This window comes from Rhinoraja longicauda, chromosome 23 (assembly GCF_053455715.1).
Source record: "Rhinoraja longicauda isolate Sanriku21f chromosome 23, sRhiLon1.1, whole genome shotgun sequence".
Taxonomy (NCBI): Eukaryota; Metazoa; Chordata; class Chondrichthyes; order Rajiformes; family Arhynchobatidae; genus Rhinoraja; species Rhinoraja longicauda.
The window spans coordinates 10,929,808-10,947,965 of record NC_135975.1 but is presented as its reverse complement, the minus strand read 5'-3'; the positions used below and the strand labels follow the sequence as shown (position 1 = coordinate 10,947,965).

General features: G+C 49.2%; 1 protein-coding gene across 1 annotated transcript in view; it reads left to right on the top strand.

Annotated features, from left to right (window-relative positions):
- Window positions 1-1,206: 1,206 nt before the first annotated feature.
- Window positions 1,207-18,158, top strand: part of arsa (arylsulfatase A) — a 29,227-nt gene continuing 12,275 nt past the window's right edge. Inside the window, exons 1-8 of the mRNA XM_078419603.1 lie at window positions 1,207-1,288; window positions 3,881-4,184; window positions 6,208-6,347; window positions 7,464-7,767; window positions 9,791-9,930; window positions 11,045-11,348; window positions 13,791-14,250; window positions 15,171-15,340. Of these exons, the coding sequence (XP_078275729.1) occupies window positions 11,113-11,348; window positions 13,791-14,250; window positions 15,171-15,340 (866 nt within the window). The 5' untranslated portion in view covers window positions 1,207-1,288; window positions 3,881-4,184; window positions 6,208-6,347; ... (1 more) ...; window positions 9,791-9,930; window positions 11,045-11,112. The remainder of the gene's footprint in view (window positions 1,289-3,880; window positions 4,185-6,207; window positions 6,348-7,463; window positions 7,768-9,790; window positions 9,931-11,044; window positions 11,349-13,790; window positions 14,251-15,170; window positions 15,341-18,158) is intronic.

Below are 18,158 nucleotides of genomic sequence, written 5' to 3'. Positions count from 1 at the left end.
ACTGGATGGCATCGTATACAAAGGAATGTGCATAGTGGTGCCACCATCCATGAGACGACAACTGCTTGAGAAAGTGCACGAGTCAAACCTCGGCATCGTGAAATGCAAACAGAGAGCCAGAGAAGCCTTGTACTGGCCATCAATGAACCAGCAGATAGAAGAGCTGATCGAGGGTTGCCCTGAATGCAACACACTCCAGGCAGCTCAACACACTGAGACGATGCACGCTACTCAACATCCTGATCTACCATGGGCAGAGGTAGCATCTGACCTGTTTGAGTGGGAAGGGTCCCACTACATCGTGACAGTTGATTACTATTCCAAATTCATTGAAGTAAATCAACTCTTCAACAGTACATCAGTCATTGATGCCCTGAAAGAACAATTCAGCAGCCATGGCATATCGGAAACGTTGAGGACGGACAACGGATCACAGTATGTCTCATCTGAATTTGAAGCATTCTGTGCAGAATACCAGATAACTCACCAGAAGTCTTCCCCGCATTACCCTCAGTCCAATGGGGAAGCCGAGCAGGCTGTACGAACGGTGAAGTGTCTCTGGAAGAAATGCAAAGACAGGCATCTTGCATTACTGGACTACCGTACCACCCCCCTTGCCAGCTGTAACCTGTCACCTTCACAGCTACTGATGGGACGCAGGCCGAGGAACAAGCTCCCAACTGCAAGGAAGCTCCTTCAGCCAAGGCCCTACAACCCAGCAGAGGTCAAGCAACGTTTGGACAAAGAGAAGGCCAGGCAAGCCTACTACTACAACCAGAAGGCTGGTCAGAACTTCCCAGTCTTGAAGCCAGGCGATCAAGTCAGGATGACACCGCTACCGGGAAATAAGCAGTGGTTGCCGCCCACTGTTCTGGAACATCATGGTACTCCCAGGTCATACGTTGTTGACCGTAACGGCCGGAAGTACAGGAGAAATCGCAAACACTTGCGGCTGGCTACTCACAAGGCTAACCGCAGACCCAGCCAGTCTACTGACTGCATGACCACCCCATGGCCTACTGTCAGACCGGAGTCATCGGCACAGGTGAAGTCACCGCCCCAGCCAGGACCAGATCATGCACTGCGTACATCAGCTGAAATTCAACCGAGTCCAGGGCTAGGACGCGATTCACCATGTCGGTCGTCAGCTACTAGCCAGGCCAGGTCTGCACAGCTGACCGCATCAGAAGGAAGTCGCATCCAGCTCGGCCAGTAATTCCACAAGCTGAATACACTTCCAGGAGTGGACGCGTTAGCAAGAAACCTAACCGTTTGGACTTGTAAATATGTAACAAGCTTGCTATGTTGTGTTTAGACAAAAGAAATGTTGGTTGAAATATTTAAAATTGGAAGCACAGGAAAAGTGATTCATTTCTTTCAATTGTTTGGTTAATGTTTATTAATAGTATGGAAAAGGAATCCATTTGAAGTTGTTGTGCCTTGTTAAAATACGTTATGTTTTATAGATGTATTTTTCTTATATGAAAGAAGGGAGATGTAAGATATTGTACCTGTTGTAAGAGGATATGACATCACGGCTAGGCCTCGGGAATTAAAGGAGTACAACACAGGACAGAGTGTGCGACTCGAATATGTGACATAGGAGTTTGTGCATTCTCCCCATGACCTTCGTAGGGTTTCTCCGGGTGCTCCAGTTTTCTCCCACACTCCAAAGACATACAGGTTTGTAGATTCAAAATGCTGGAGTAACTCAGCGGGTCAGGCAGCATCTTAGGAGAGAAGGAATGGGTGACGTTTCGAGTCGTGACCCTTCTTCAGACTGAAGGGTCTCGACCCGAAACTCACCCATTCCTTCTCTCCTGTGATGATGCCTGACCCGCTGAGTTACTCCAGCATTTTGTGTCTACCATTGATTTAAACCAGCATCTGCTGGGTTTTTTCCTACAGGTTTGTAGATTAATTGGCTTGGTAAAATTAAAAAAATTGTCCCTAGTGTGTGTAGGATAGTTGTGTGCGGGGGTCGCTGGTCGGCGTGGACTTGGTGGGAAGAGCCTGTTTTGCTAAACTAAACTAAACTAAACTAATGAGATGAAAGTGAATGTAGGTGGCATGATTAGTAAATGTGCAGATGACACTAAAATTCATAGCTAAGTGGACAGTGAAGTAGGTTGACTAAGGTTACAACAGGATATTTATTAACTCAGATAAGTGTGAAATGAAACATTTTAGGAAGTTAAACCAGTCCGGGCCTTACACGGTGAATTGCAAGATCCTGGGGAGTGTTGTTGAACAGAAAGAACGAGTGGTACAAGTACATAGTTCCCTGAAAATTGGAACACAGGTAGAAAAAGGTGAAAGGCATGTTTGCCTTGTTGGGTCATGACGTTGATTAAAAGAGTTGAGACGTAATCTTGTACATAATGTTGGCGAGTCTGCACTTGAAGTATAATGTACAATTCTGATTGTCACACTATAGGAAAATGTGATTAAGTTGGAGGTTGCAGAAAGGATTCAATAGACAATAGGTGCAGGAGGAGGCCATTCGGCCCTTCGAGCCAGGACTGCCATTCAATGTGATCATGGCTGATCATTCTCAATCAGTACCCCGTTCCTGCCTTCTCCCCTTACCCCCTGACTCCGCTATCCTTAAGAGCTCTATCCAGCTCTCTCTTGAATGCATTCAGAGAATTGGCCTCCACTGCCTTCTGAGGCAGAGAATTCCACAGATTCACAACTCTCTGTGAAAAAGTTTTTCCTCATCTCAGTTCTAAATGGCCTACCCCTTATTCTTAAACTATGGCATCTTGTTCTGGACTCCCCCAACATTGGGAACATGTTTCCTGCCTCTAACGTGTCCAACCCCTTAATAATCTTATACGTTTCGATAAGATCTCCTCTCATCCTTCTAAATTCCAGCGTATACAAGCCTAGTCGCTCCAGTCTTTCAACATACGATAGTCCCGCCATTCCGGGAATTAACCTAGTAAACCTACGCTGCACGCCCTCAATAGCAAGAATATCCTTCCTCAGATTCACAAGGATGTCGCTTGGGCAGAGGTGTTTGAGTTATAAGGGAAGGATTGGATAGGTTGGGACTGCTTTCCCTGCCTCATCCAATAATGTTTCCAGTATTTTCAGTTTTTATTGGTCGTGCACCATTACCCAAGATCACCATGAGAACCTCGAGGCTACATGTCAGGACAACGCCTTCCCCCCCCCCCCCCCCCCCCACCCAAAACTTTACTTGTTTGATTTCTGATGTTTCTTGATCTGATGATAGATCGTTGATCTGAAATATTGACTTTTGTTTTTCTCCCACAAATAATGCCCGACCTGCTGAATATGCTGACTGCTGTTGGTTGACCTGCTGAATATGCTGACTGCTGTTGGTTGACCTGCTGAATATTTCGAACAGAGAGTGGTGAGTCTGTGGAATTCTCTGCCACAGAAGGTAGTCGAGGCCAGTTCATTGGCTATATTTAAGAGGGAGTTAGATGTGGCCCTTTTTGCTAAAGGGATCAGGGGGTATGGAGAGAAGGCACAGGTACAGGCTACTGAGCTGAACGATCAGCCATGATCATATTGAATGGCGGTGCGTACAGGCTCGAAGGGCCGAATGGCCTACTCCTGCACCTATTTTCTATGTTTCTATGTTTCTAATCTCTGCTTCATCTCAGATTTCCAGCTAAATTGTAGGCTGGAAACATGAGAGACTGCAAGAGGCCGGAATCTTGAACAGAAATACAAACTGCTTGACTGACTGTATAATTGCCACGTCCCTTAATTGCCAGTAATATTATCCCTTTACTGTTTCCACTCTCTATTGTTGCTACTTAGTCACGAGCTTTATCCCAGTGAATCTCCGCCAGCACATTACTTTCTCCGTCCCTCCCTCTCTCTCTGTGTGCTCCTTGTACAGCTCCCCGCACGTCAATCTCTCTAACTACAGTGCAATATCATTTGAGTCTGTTGTTTGCGGCGGGTCCGATGGCGTCGCTCTGTTCGCTGCTACTGGCTCTGAGTCTCACCCTCACCCTCACCCTCACCCTGGCCGTCGCCAGCAGCCCCGGAGTGGTGCTCCTCCTGGCCGATGACCTTGGATACGCAGACCTGGGTTGCTACGGCCATCCAAGCTCACGAACTCCCAACCTAGACCGGCTGGCAGCTTCGGGCAGGAGGTTCAGCGACTTCTACAGTGCGTGCAGCGTCTGCAGCCCATCGCGGTGAGAGGGAAGCCCGCGGTCTGGCAGTGGGGTTAGGCCGGGACTTGGAAGCGAGTTGGGTTGGTCTTGGAAGCGAGTTGGGCCGGGTCTTGGAAGCGAGATGGGTCATGTCTTGGAAGCAAGTTGGGCTGGTCTTGAAACGAGTTGGGTCAGGTCTTGGAAGTGAGTTGGGCTGGTCTTGGAAGCGAGTTGGGCTGGTCTTGGAAGCGAGTTGGGTTGGGTCTTGGAAGCGATTTGGGCTGGTCTTGGAAGCGAGTTGGGCTGGTCTTGGAAGCGAGATGGGCTGGGTCTTGGAAGCGAGTTGGGTCATGTCTTGGAAGCAAGTTGGGCTGGGTCTTGGAAGCGAGATGGGTCGGGTCTTGGAAGCGAGATGGGCTGGGTCTTGGAAGCGAGATGGGTCATGTCTTGGAAGCAAGTTGGGCTGGTCTTGAAGCGAGTTGGGTCAGGTCTTGGAAGTGAGTTGGGCTGGTCTTGGAAGCGAGTTGGGCTGGTCTTGGAAGCGAGTTGGGTTGGGTCTTGGAAGCAAGTTGGGCTGGTCTTGGAAGCGAGTTGGGCTGGTCTTGGAAGCGAGATGGGCTGGGTCTTGGAAGCGAGATGGGCTGGGTCTTGGAAGCGAGTTGGGTCGGGTCCTGGAAGCGAGATGGGCCGGGACTTGGAAGCGAGTTGGGTCGGGTCTTGGAAGCGAGTTGGGCCGGGACCTGGAAGCAAGATGGGTCGGGATTTGGAAGCGAGATGGGTCAGGTCTTGGAAGCGAGATGGGTCAGGTCTTGGAAGCGAGATGGGTCAGGTCTTGAAGCGAGTTGGGTTGGGTCTTGGAAGCGAGTTGGGCTGGTCTTGGAAGCGAGATGGGCTGGGTCTTGGAAGCGAGATGGGTCGGGTCTTGGAAACGCGGTGTGGATCAGGTCTTGGAAGCGAGTTGGGTCAGGTCCTGGAAGCGAGATGGGCCGGGACTTGGAACCGAGTTGGGTCGGGTCTTGGAAGCGAGTTGGGCCGGGACCTGGAAGCAAGATGGGTCGGGATTTGGAAGCGAGATGGGTCAGGTCTTGGAAGCGAGATGGGTCAGGTCTTGGAAGTGAGATGGGTCAGGTCTTGGAAGCGAGATGGGTCAGGTCTTGGAAGCGAGATGGGTCAGGTCTTGAAGCGAGTTGGGTTGGGTCTTAGCAGCGAGTTGGGCTGGTCTTGAAGCGAGTTGGGTCAGGTCTTGGAAGCGAGATGGGTCAGGTCTTGGAAGCGAGATGGGTCAGGTCTTGGAAGCGAGTTGGGGGGGTCTTGGAAGCGAGATGGGTCAGGTCTTGGAAGCGAGATGGGTCAGGTCTTGGAAGCGAGATGGGTCGGGTCTTGGAAGCGAGTTGGGCTTGGTCTTAGAAGCGAGTTGGGCTGGTCTTGAAGCGAGTTGGGTCGGGTCTTGGAAGCGAGATGGGCTGGGTCTTGGAAGCGAGATGGGTCATGTCTTGGAAGCGAGTTGGGCTGGGCTTGAAGCGAGTTGGGTCAGGTCTTGGAAGCGAGATGGGCCGGGACTTGGAAGCGAGTTGGGTCGGGTCTTGGAAGCGAGTTGGGCCGGGACTTGGAAGCAAGATGGGTTGGGATTTGGAAGCGAGATGGGTCAGGTCTTGGAAGCGAGATGGGTCAGGTCTTGGAAGCGAGATGGGTCAGGTCTTGGAAGCGAGTTGGGGGGGTCTTGGAAGCGAGATGGGTCAGGTCTTGGAAGCGAGATGGGTCAGGTCTTGGAAGCGAGATGGGTCGGGTCTTGGAAGCGAGTTGGGCTGGGTCTTAGAAGCGAGATGGGTCGGTTCTTGGAAGCGAGTTGGGTCAGGTCTTGGAAGCGAGTTGGGCCGAGATTTGGAAGTGAGATCTGGGGAAATTGTCACAGTTTAAATAATTTCAGCACTACCTATTGCAACAGTGTAGTATTAGCTTTGCTGCATTGTCATGTGACAGACTATAACGATGAATCAGTAAAACTGCGAACTTATAAAAGTCCATTGATCTGCTCTCAACTTCTGAAACCCATGTCGGTCGTCAGCTACTAGCCAGGCCAGGTCTGCACAGCTGACCGCATCAGAAGGAAGTCGCATCCAGCTCGGCCAGTAATTCCACAAGCTGAATACACTTCCAGGAGTGGACGCGTTAGCAAGAAACCTAACCGTTTGGACTTGTAAATATGTAACAAGCTTGCTATGTTGTGTTTAGACAAAAGAAATGTTGGTTGAAATATTTAAAATTGGAAGCACAGGAAAAGTGATTCATTTCTTTCAATTGTTTGGTTAATGTTTATTAATAGTATGGAAAAGGAATCCATTTGAAGTTGTTGTGCCTTGTTAAAATACGTTATGTTTTATAGATGTATTTTTCTTATATGAAAGAAGGGAGATGTAAGATATTGTGTTGTAAGAGGATACGACATCACGGCTAGGCCTCGGGAATTAAAGGAGTACAACACAGGACAGAGTGTGCGACTCGAATATGTGACATAGGAGTTTGTGCATTTCCAGTATTTTCAGTTTTTATTGGTCGTGCACCATTACCCAAGATCACCATGAGAACCTCGAGGCTACATGTCAGGACAACGCCTTCCCCCCCCCCCCCCCCCACCCAAAACTTTACTTGTTTGATTTCTGATGTTTCTTGATCTGATGATAGATCGTTGATCTGAAATATTGACTTTTGTTTTTCTCCCACAAATAATGCCCGACCTGCTGAATATGCTGACTGCTGTTGGTTGACCTGCTGAATATGCTGACTGCTGTTGGTTGACCTGCTGAATATTTCGAACAGAGAGTGGTGAGTCTGTGGAATTCTCTGCCACAGAAGGTAGTCGAGGCCAGTTCATTGGCTATATTTAAGAGGGAGTTCGATGTGGCCCTTTTTGCTAAAGGGATCAGGGGGTATGGAGAGAAGGCACAGGTACAGGCTACTGAGCTGAATGATCAGCCATGATCATATTGAATGGCGGTGCGTACAGGCTCGAAGGGCCGAATGGCCTACTCCTGCACCTATTTTCTATGTTTCTATGTTTCTAATCTCTGCTTCATCTCAGATTTCCAGCTAAATTGTAGGTTGGAAACATGAGAGACTGCAAGAGGCCGGAATCTTGAACAGAAATACAAACTGCTTGACTGACTGTATAATTGCCACGTCCCTTAATTGCCAGTAATATTATCCCTTTACTGTTTCCACTCTCTATTGTTGCTACTTAGTCACGAGCTTTATCCCAGTGAATCTCCGCCAGCACATTACTTTCTCCGTCCCTCCCTCTCTCTCTGTGTGCTCCTTGTACAGCTCCCCGCACGTCAATCTCTCTAACTACAGTGCAATATCATTTGAGTCTGTTGTTTGCGGCGGGTCCGATGGCGTCGCTCTGTTCGCTGCTACTGGCTCTGAGTCTCACCCTCACCCTCACCCTCACCCTGGCCGTCGCCAGCAGCCCCGGAGTGGTGCTCCTCCTGGCCGATGACCTTGGATACGCAGACCTGGGTTGCTACGGCCATCCAAGCTCACGAACTCCCAACCTAGACCGGCTGGCAGCTTCGGGCAGGAGGTTCAGCGACTTCTACAGTGCGTGCAGCGTCTGCAGCCCATCGCGGTGAGAGGGAAGCCCGCGGTCTGGCAGTGGGGTTAGGCCGGGACTTGGAAGCGAGTTGGGTTGGTCTTGGAAGCGAGTTGGGCCGGGTCTTGGAAGCGAGATGGGTCATGTCTTGGAAGCAAGTTGGGCTGGTCTTGAAACGAGTTGGGTCAGGTCTTGGAAGTGAGTTGGGCTGGTCTTGGAAGCGAGTTGGGCTGGTCTTGGAAGCGAGTTGGGTTGGGTCTTGGAAGCGATTTGGGCTGGTCTTGGAAGCGAGTTGGGCTGGTCTTGGAAGCGAGATGGGCTGGGTCTTGGAAGCGAGTTGGGTCATGTCTTGGAAGCAAGTTGGGCTGGGTCTTGGAAGCGAGATGGGTCGGGTCTTGGAAGCGAGATGGGCTGGGTCTTGGAAGCGAGATGGGTCATGTCTTGGAAGCAAGTTGGGCTGGTCTTGAAGCGAGTTGGGTCAGGTCTTGGAAGTGAGTTGGGCTGGTCTTGGAAGCGAGTTGGGCTGGTCTTGGAAGCGAGTTGGGTTGGGTCTTGGAAGCAAGTTGGGCTGGTCTTGGAAGCGAGTTGGGCTGGTCTTGGAAGCGAGATGGGCTGGGTCTTGGAAGCGAGATGGGCTGGGTCTTGGAAGCGAGTTGGGTCGGGTCCTGGAAGCGAGATGGGCCGGGACTTGGAAGCGAGTTGGGTCGGGTCTTGGAAGCGAGTTGGGCCGGGACCTGGAAGCAAGATGGGTCGGGATTTGGAAGCGAGATGGGTCAGGTCTTGGAAGCGAGATGGGTCAGGTCTTGGAAGCGAGATGGGTCAGGTCTTGAAGCGAGTTGGGTTGGGTCTTGGAAGCGAGTTGGGCTGGTCTTGGAAGCGAGATGGGCTGGGTCTTGGAAGCGAGATGGGTCGGGTCTTGGAAACGCGGTGTGGATCAGGTCTTGGAAGCGAGTTGGGTCAGGTCCTGGAAGCGAGATGGGCCGGGACTTGGAACCGAGTTGGGTCGGGTCTTGGAAGCGAGTTGGGCCGGGACCTGGAAGCAAGATGGGTCGGGATTTGGAAGCGAGATGGGTCAGGTCTTGGAAGCGAGATGGGTCAGGTCTTGGAAGTGAGATGGGTCAGGTCTTGGAAGCGAGATGGGTCAGGTCTTGGAAGCGAGATGGGTCAGGTCTTGAAGCGAGTTGGGTTGGGTCTTAGCAGCGAGTTGGGCTGGTCTTGAAGCGAGTTGGGTCAGGTCTTGGAAGCGAGATGGGTCAGGTCTTGGAAGCGAGATGGGTCAGGTCTTGGAAGCGAGTTGGGGGGGTCTTGGAAGCGAGATGGGTCAGGTCTTGGAAGCGAGATGGGTCAGGTCTTGGAAGCGAGATGGGTCGGGTCTTGGAAGCGAGTTGGGCTTGGTCTTAGAAGCGAGTTGGGCTGGTCTTGAAGCGAGTTGGGTCGGGTCTTGGAAGCGAGATGGGCTGGGTCTTGGAAGCGAGATGGGTCATGTCTTGGAAGCGAGTTGGGCTGGGCTTGAAGCGAGTTGGGTCAGGTCTTGGAAGCGAGATGGGCCGGGACTTGGAAGCGAGTTGGGTCGGGTCTTGGAAGCGAGTTGGGCCGGGACTTGGAAGCAAGATGGGTTGGGATTTGGAAGCGAGATGGGTCAGGTCTTGGAAGCGAGATGGGTCAGGTCTTGGAAGCGAGATGGGTCAGGTCTTGGAAGCGAGTTGGGGGGGTCTTGGAAGCGAGATGGGTCAGGTCTTGGAAGCGAGATGGGTCAGGTCTTGGAAGCGAGATGGGTCGGGTCTTGGAAGCGAGTTGGGCTGGGTCTTAGAAGCGAGATGGGTCGGTTCTTGGAAGCGAGTTGGGTCAGGTCTTGGAAGCGAGTTGGGCCGAGATTTGGAAGTGAGATCTGGGGAAATTGTCACAGTTTAAATAATTTCAGCACTACCTATTGCAACAGTGTAGTATTAGCTTTGCTGCATTGTCATGTGACAGACTATAACGATGAATCAGTAAAACTGCGAACTTATAAAAGTCCATTGATCTGCTCTCAACTTCTGAAACCCATGTCGGTCGTCAGCTACTAGCCAGGCCAGGTCTGCACAGCTGACCGCATCAGAAGGAAGTCGCATCCAGCTCGGCCAGTAATTCCACAAGCTGAATACACTTCCAGGAGTGGACGCGTTAGCAAGAAACCTAACCGTTTGGACTTGTAAATATGTAACAAGCTTGCTATGTTGTGTTTAGACAAAAGAAATGTTGGTTGAAATATTTAAAATTGGAAGCACAGGAAAAGTGATTCATTTCTTTCAATTGTTTGGTTAATGTTTATTAATAGTATGGAAAAGGAATCCATTTGAAGTTGTTGTGCCTTGTTAAAATACGTTATGTTTTATAGATGTATTTTTCTTATATGAAAGAAGGGAGATGTAAGATATTGTGTTGTAAGAGGATACGACATCACGGCTAGGCCTCGGGAATTAAAGGAGTACAACACAGGACAGAGTGTGCGACTCGAATATGTGACATAGGAGTTTGTGCATTTCCAGTATTTTCAGTTTTTATTGGTCGTGCACCATTACCCAAGATCACCATGAGAACCTCGAGGCTACATGTCAGGACAACGCCTTCCCCCCCCCCCCCCCACCCAAAACTTTACTTGTTTGATTTCTGATGTTTCTTGATCTGATGATAGATCGTTGATCTGAAATATTGACTTTTGTTTTTCTCCCACAAATAATGCCCGACCTGCTGAATATGCTGACTGCTGTTGGTTGACCTGCTGAATATGCTGACTGCTGTTGGTTGACCTGCTGAATATTTCGAACAGAGAGTGGTGAGTCTGTGGAATTCTCTGCCACAGAAGGTAGTCGAGGCCAGTTCATTGGCTATATTTAAGAGGGAGTTAGATGTGGCCCTTTTTGCTAAAGGGATCAGGGGGTATGGAGAGAAGGCACAGGTACAGGCTACTGAGCTGAATGATCAGCCATGATCATATTGAATGGCGGTGCGTACAGGCTCGAAGGGCCGAATGGCCTACTCCTGCACCTATTTTCTATGTTTCTATGTTTCTAATCTCTGCTTCATCTCAGATTTCCAGCTAAATTGTAGGTTGGAAACATGAGAGACTGCAAGAGGCCGGAATCTTGAACAGAAATACAAACTGCTTGACTGACTGTATAATTGCCACGTCCCTTAATTGCCAGTAATATTATCCCTTTACTGTTTCCACTCTCTATTGTTGCTACTTAGTCACGAGCTTTATCCCAGTGAATCTCCGCCAGCACATTACTTTCTCCGTCCCTCCCTCTCTCTCTGTGTGCTCCTTGTACAGCTCCCCGCACGTCAATCTCTCTAACTACAGTGCAATATCATTTGAGTCTGTTGTTTGCGGCGGGTCCGATGGCGTCGCTCTGTTCGCTGCTACTGGCTCTGAGTCTCACCCTCACCCTCACCCTCACCCTGGCCGTCGCCAGCAGCCCCGGAGTGGTGCTCCTCCTGGCCGATGACCTTGGATACGCAGACCTGGGTTGCTACGGCCATCCAAGCTCACGAACTCCCAACCTAGACCGGCTGGCAGCTTCGGGCAGGAGGTTCAGCGACTTCTACAGTGCGTGCAGCGTCTGCAGCCCATCGCGGTGAGAGGGAAGCCCGCGGTCTGGCAGCGGGGTTAGGCCGGGACTTGGAAGCGAGTTGGGCCGGGTCTTGGAAGCGAAATGGGTCAGGTCTTGGAAGCAAGTTGGGCTGGTCTTGAAGCGAGTTGGGTCAGGTCTTGGAAGTGAGTTGGGCTGGTCTTGGAAGCGAGTTGGGTTGGGTCTTGGAAGCGAGTTGGGCTGGTCTTGGAAGCGAGTTGGGCTGGTCTTGGAAGCGAGTTGGGCTGGTCTTGGAAGCGAGTTGGGCTGGTCTTGGAAGCGAGATGGGCTGGGTCTTGGAAGCGAGATGGGCTGGGTCTTGGAAGCGAGTTGGGTCGGGTCCTGGAAGCGAGATGGGCCGGGACTTGGAAGCGAGTTGGGTCGGGTCTTGGAAGCGAGTTGGGCCGGGACCTGGAAGCAAGATGGGTCGGGATTTGGAAGCGAGATGGGTCAGGTCTTGGAAGCGAGATGGGTCAGGTCTTGGAAGCGAGATGGGTCAGGTCTTGAAGCGAGTTGGGTTGGGTCTTGGAAGCGAGTTGGGCTGGTCTTGGAAGCGAGATGGGCTGGGTCTTGGAAGCGAGATGGGTCGGGTCTTGGAAACGCGGTGTGGATCAGGTCTTGGAAGCGAGTTGGGTCAGGTCCTGGAAGCGAGATGGGCTGGGACTTGGAAGCGAGTTGGGTCGGGTCTTGGAAGCGAGTTGGGCCGGGACCTGGAAGCAAGATGGGTCGGGATTTGGAAGCGAGATGGGTCAGGTCTTGGAAGCGAGATGGGTCAGGTCTTGGAAGTGAGATGGGTCAGGTCTTGGAAGCGAGATGGGTCAGGTCTTGGAAGCGAGATGGGTCAGGTCTTGAAGCGAGTTGGGTTGGGTCTTAGAAGCGAGTTGGGCTGGTCTTGAAGCGAGTTGGGTCAGGTCTTGGAAGCGAGATGGGTCAGGTCTTGGAAGCGAGATGGGTCAGGTCTTGGAAGCGAGTTGGGGGGGTCTTGGAAGCGAGATGGGTCAGGTCTTGGAAGCGAGATGGGTCAGGTCTTGGAAGCGAGATGGGTCGGGTCTTGGAAGCGAGTTGGGCTTGGTCTTAGAAGCGAGTTGGGCTGGTCTTGAAGCGAGTTGGGTCGGGTCTTGGAAGCGAGATGGGCTGGGTCTTGGAAGCGAGATGGGTCATGTCTTGGAAGCGAGTTGGGCTGGGCTTGAAGCGAGTTGGGTCAGGTCTTGGAAGCGAGATGGGCCGGGACTTGGAAGCGAGTTGGGTCGGGTCTTGGAAGCGAGTTGGGCCAGGACTTGGAAGCAAGATGGGTTGGGATTTGGAAGCGAGATGGGTCAGGTCTTGGAAGCGAGATGGGTCAGGTCTTGGAAGCGAGTTGGGCCGGGACTTGGAAGCGAGATGGGTCAGGTCTTGGAAGCGAGATGGGTCAGGTCTTGGAAGCGAGATGGGTCAGGTCTTGGAAGCGAGTTGGGGGGGGTCTTGGAAGCGAGATGGGTCAGGTCTTGGAAGCGAGATGGGTCAGGTCTTGGAAGCGAGATGGGTCGGGTCTTGGAAGCGAGTTGGGCTGGGTCTTAGAAGCGAGATGGGTCGGTTCTTGGAAGCGAGTTGGGTCAGGTCTTGGAAGCGAGTTGGGCCGAGATTTGGAAGTGAGATCTGGGGAAATTGTCACAGTTTAAATAATTTCCGCACTACCTATTGCAACAGTGTAGTATTAGCTTTGCTGCATTGTCATGTGACAGACTATAACGATGAATCAGTAAAACTGCGAACTTATAAAAGTCCATTGATCTGCTCTCAACTTCTGAAACCCAAGGAGATGATTCTTTGCAAATGGGAACTGCCCACTGAGCCTCATCGCAGAATTAAGGACAGGAACTCGATAGGACTGTTAAGCCAAGTTGCATTTTTGAGCATGTGGCAGAGTCTGATTCCTTTTTTTCCATCTCTTGAAGTAAATTTTAAGTCCACTGGACTAAAAATTTACTTCAAGAGATGGAAAAAAAGGAATCAGACTCTGCCACATGCTCAAAAATGCAACTTGGCTTAACCCAGTCTTTAAAAGACAAATGGATGACTTAAGATGACACAAAATGCTGGAGTAACTCAATGGAACAGGCAGCATCTCTGGATAGGAATGGATGACATTTCAGGTTGAGACCCTTCTTCAGACTCCAGTCTCGGGTCGAAACCCTTCTTTAGACTCCAGTCTGAAGAAGGGTCTCGATCCGAAACGTCACCCATTTCTTCTATCCAGAGATCCTGCCTGTCCCGCTGGGTTTCTCCAGCATCTATCTTCGGTGTAAACCAACATCTGCAGTTCGTTCCTGCACAAATATATTAATTATGCTCTCCACCATTGTTGGGGACTTTACCATGGGCCCAAATAAAGGTTTCTCAATATTTTAAAAGAAAAATCTCAGTTTTGACACTAAGTGCTAATTGTCTTGTTTTGCTTTCTCCTTTTAGCGCAGCCTTGCTCACGGGCCGTTACCCGACGCGGTCTGGAATTTTCCCAGGCGTGTTCTTTCCAGGGTCAAGGGGGGGACTTCCTCTGAATGAAACTACGATTGCTGAATTGTTGAAGCAGCAAGGATATGTCACTGCAATGGTGGGGAAGTGGCACTTGGGCAACGGACTAAATGGGAGCTACCTACCCATCCACCAGGGTTTTGATGAATTCCTGGGCGTTCCATACTCCCATGACCAGGGTCCCTGCCAGAACCTGACCTGTTTCCCACCGGATACCAAGTGTTATGGAAAGTGTGACCAAGGTGTGGTCCTCTTGCCCTTGATCAAGAATGACAAGGTGGTCCAGCAGCCAATCAACTTTACCAAGCTCACTCCAAAGTACAATCGATTTGCAAGAGACTTCATTCTAAGAGCAACAAAACAGGGGAAACCATTCTTCCTTTATTATGCATCACATGTGAGTAGTTTGCCGTTTGTAGCTTTTTGGCAACATTTCAGCCAAACCTGCGTGGGCATGCGTGGGTTTTCTCTATCCATCAACATCTTACAGTTTATAATGCTTACCATTCATGGTCTTCTCAACCAGCTTTGCAACCCTCTGAGATCTTTGGAATGCACTAGTTCTGTTATCTTGTGCATTCCCATACCACTGGTTTCTCTGCTTTCAATTGCTAAGGCCCAAAACTTTGGAATTCTTTCCCACCCACTTCACCTGCCATCGCCTTTTTTTTCACCTTTTTTTTTAATACTCCTGTAAAACACTGATTAAACCTTCTTTGACCACATGTTTAATTCCTCTCCAATATCTCCCGGCTTTTGCAATATTAGAAATGTGCAATAGAGAATGAATAGTGTTTTGAATTAAATCCAAGTGTATACCTGTGATTCACTACTATCCTAAATTCATTTACATGGACAGTGTGGAACAAATATCATGTGTTGAAACCTTCAGTTCTTTATATCAGGCTGTGGGGTAAAGGTCGATCAGCCTACAAGGATTTTTACTCTGCACGTAGCCTGTGTTCTACTAAATGCTGCACAGACTGGCATTTTGTAATTAGAAAATAAATTCTAAAATCATGACTGCTCAGTCTTACATCGATCATTATACATTTCTGATACTACTTTGAGCTGCTCTGGAGGTATTCACCACATGAATTACGTGCGGCACGGTGGCGCAGCGGTAGAGTTGCTGCCTTGCAGCGAATGCAGCGCCGGAGACTCAGGTTCGATCCTGACTACGGGCGCCGTCTGTACGGAGTTTGTACGATCTCCCCGTGACCTGCGTGGGTTTTCTCCGAGATCTTCGGTTTCCTCCCACAGTGATCTAAACAGCATCTGTAATGGCAATGTTAATTTTCCACTCCTCTGTTTCAGCACACTCATTATCCACAGTTCGCAAGCGCAGGCTTTACAAGGCAATCTAAGAGGGGTCCTTTGGGGGATGCACTGATGGAATTTGATGGTTCAGTGGGGCAGATAATGAAGACTTTACGTGATGCCGGAGTGGAGAATAACACATTAATCTTCTTCACCAGTGATAATGGGTATGTTGATTCAGTGTTGTGATATGTCTGAAATATGCAACTTCTATGTATTTATTCTAGGGATTGCTGGCAAAACCAGAATTTATTCCCATTGATAGTTGCACATGAAACTGGTATTGAGTTTTTAAAAGCTGTTGCAGTCAAGCAGTTTGATACACTTGACAATCCTGCTGGGCTGCTACTGGGATAGTCAGTGGTTAAGCACATTGTTGTGACAATGGAATTAATACTGCCTGACCAATGTCATTGCCTTCTTCCAGGCGAACATCTTCAGCATTGAATTCTTCATAGTCAATCAGCTCCACAGGGTAGGCCAATTACTCATGTCCCTGACACCAAATGCTGGAAACAGACATCCTGTCCCAAGCTTTGTCACGGGGAAAAAATAGCAAGTGGACAGAGAGAAAGATTTAAGGATGTGGTTAAAGTCTCCTTGAAAGAATGCAAAATCGCCACTAACAACATGGAATCTCTGGCCTACGACCATTCAAAGTGGGAGTGGCACTGGGAATTTCTTTGCATTGGGAGCACATAGAAGTTCAATGGACCAGCAACTAATTCCCCATCTGCAGCAGGTCTTTGAATCCCACCTTGGTCCCATCCATCACCTCCAAATCTGCAAAATGGGAGAGGGACCTGATCACCCTCAATCCCAAGGGACTGCCCAACAAAGTTAAGAGTGTACAGGAAGACAGGTTGCCTTCTCTAACAGATGATCAAATGGTTTCAAACCATTCACTCGGAAGATACCTGGACTAGAGTGCTTGAGTTACAAGGAGAGATTAGATAGGCTGGAGTTTTTATCCCTCGACATAGAAGGTTTAGAGGTGACCTAATAGAGGTATGTAAAACCATGAGGGGCATAGATATAGTGAATGATCACGGCCTTTTCCCAGGATGCAGTGGCTAAAACTAGAGGGCACATGGAACAAGCTGCCAGATGAACTGCAGTTAGAAGCAAGTACAATTAGAACGTATAAAAGACATTTGGACAGGTAAATGGATGTGAGCCAAATACAGGCAAATGGAACTAGCTCAAGTAGGCAACTTGGCCAGCATGCGAGTTGGGCTGAAGGACCTGTTTTCATGCTGCATAAGTATAACTCTCAAGTTCAATTGAGACGTTACAAAAATCCAACAATATCCGAGTTACTTTTGCTGATAATAGCTCTTCATTTGCTGGCTTCTTAAACAGACTTCATGTTCTTCAAATGGCTTGATTGAATCTGAACAGGTGTTCTCTGCATTATTGGCTCCATGATGAACCCAGCACTTTTATATCCCAGTACAACCATGGGTTTCTTGTGTTAATCTTTTGGGGCTTCAAAGTAGCATTTTATATTTTGAAGGCACAGTTGCTATGACAGCTAATGGCCAATACACAGAGACCTGGAGTATCATGCTGGAGACGTTGAAATTCCATCATGACAGTATTTAAATTCAACAAATTAAGGAATAGAAATGAAAAAATGCTATCAATATTGATGACCTTGAAAATGTGACAACAAAACCATATTTTGTTTTTAATATTCTTCAGGGGAAAAATATGCCACCTCTACCCAGACTAGCCTTGGAAATGCCGAATGACCAAGTAAACCTTTAACCTGAGCAAACAACTGGTGGATGTCCAGATCCTACGAATTAATAAAGCGTAGAGGAGCTTTCCTTTGTATTGGCCCAACATGGTACTTGCCTTGGCAGGATTAGATGGGGTAGTTTAAAGGGAGCTTAACTTTGCATCAAACTATTGGCCTTAGTTAGTGTTGCGAGAACCCTGGCTAATGTGGTTTGATGGGATTTGGTGGTTTGCTGTGGTTCCGACCCTCACGAGGAATAGGAAGGGTTATGGCAGCTGGGGTGAGTTCTCCCATTTGTTTCTCTAGGGAAACATTATTTATGCAATATATCCTGAAAGGAATCCTGGGGAAATTCCTGACCTAGTTCAATAGAACAGAGCTCCAATAGTTTTCAATGTCAATTTCTTCTTAGAGTCATAGAGTCCTACAGCACAGAAAGAGGCCCTTCGGCCCATCGTGTCCATGCCGCCCGTTACCAAACACAGTCTAATTTTAATCCCATTTTCCCGCATTTGGACCGTAGCCCTGAATGTTGTAGCATTTCAAGTGCCCATCCAAATGCCTCTTAAACGTTGTGAGTGTTCCCGCCTCCACCATCACCCCAGGCAGTGAGTTCCAGACTCCAACCACCCTCTGGGTGAAAAAGTTCTTTCTCACATCCCCCCGAAACCTCCCTCCCCTTACCCGGTATCTTCTACCCTTTGGACCTGTACCTTTACTAGTGTTTGGCTACATAAGCTGTTTAGTTTTAATTAAAACTCCAGATGTTGCCCTGTGAATAATTGATAGACCCTAACTCCTGTCAACTCAATGGAAACCTACCTGTCAGCTGATGAGACCAGGTGGAGGAGATGGGGAGTTTGAAGCTGGGACAAGTGTACAGTTGATCAGACACAGAATATTTGACATACAGAATTCACAGCAGCTTGATTTGGAATCTCTTAATGTTGACAGTTTGTTTGTGGTCAGAATCCAATAAACAAGAAACCACAGGTATCACAAAATGCTGGAGTACCTGAGCAGATCAGGCAGCATCTCTGGAGAGAAGGAATGGGTGACGTTTTGGGTCAAGACCCTTCTTCAGACTGATGTCAGGGGGGGGCGGGACAAAGAAAGGATATAGGTGGGGACAGGAAGACAGTGGGAGAACTGGGAAGAGGGTGGGGAAGAGAGGGACAGAGGAACTATCTAAAGTTAGAGAAGTCAATATTCATACCGCTGGGCTGCAAGCTGCCCAAGCG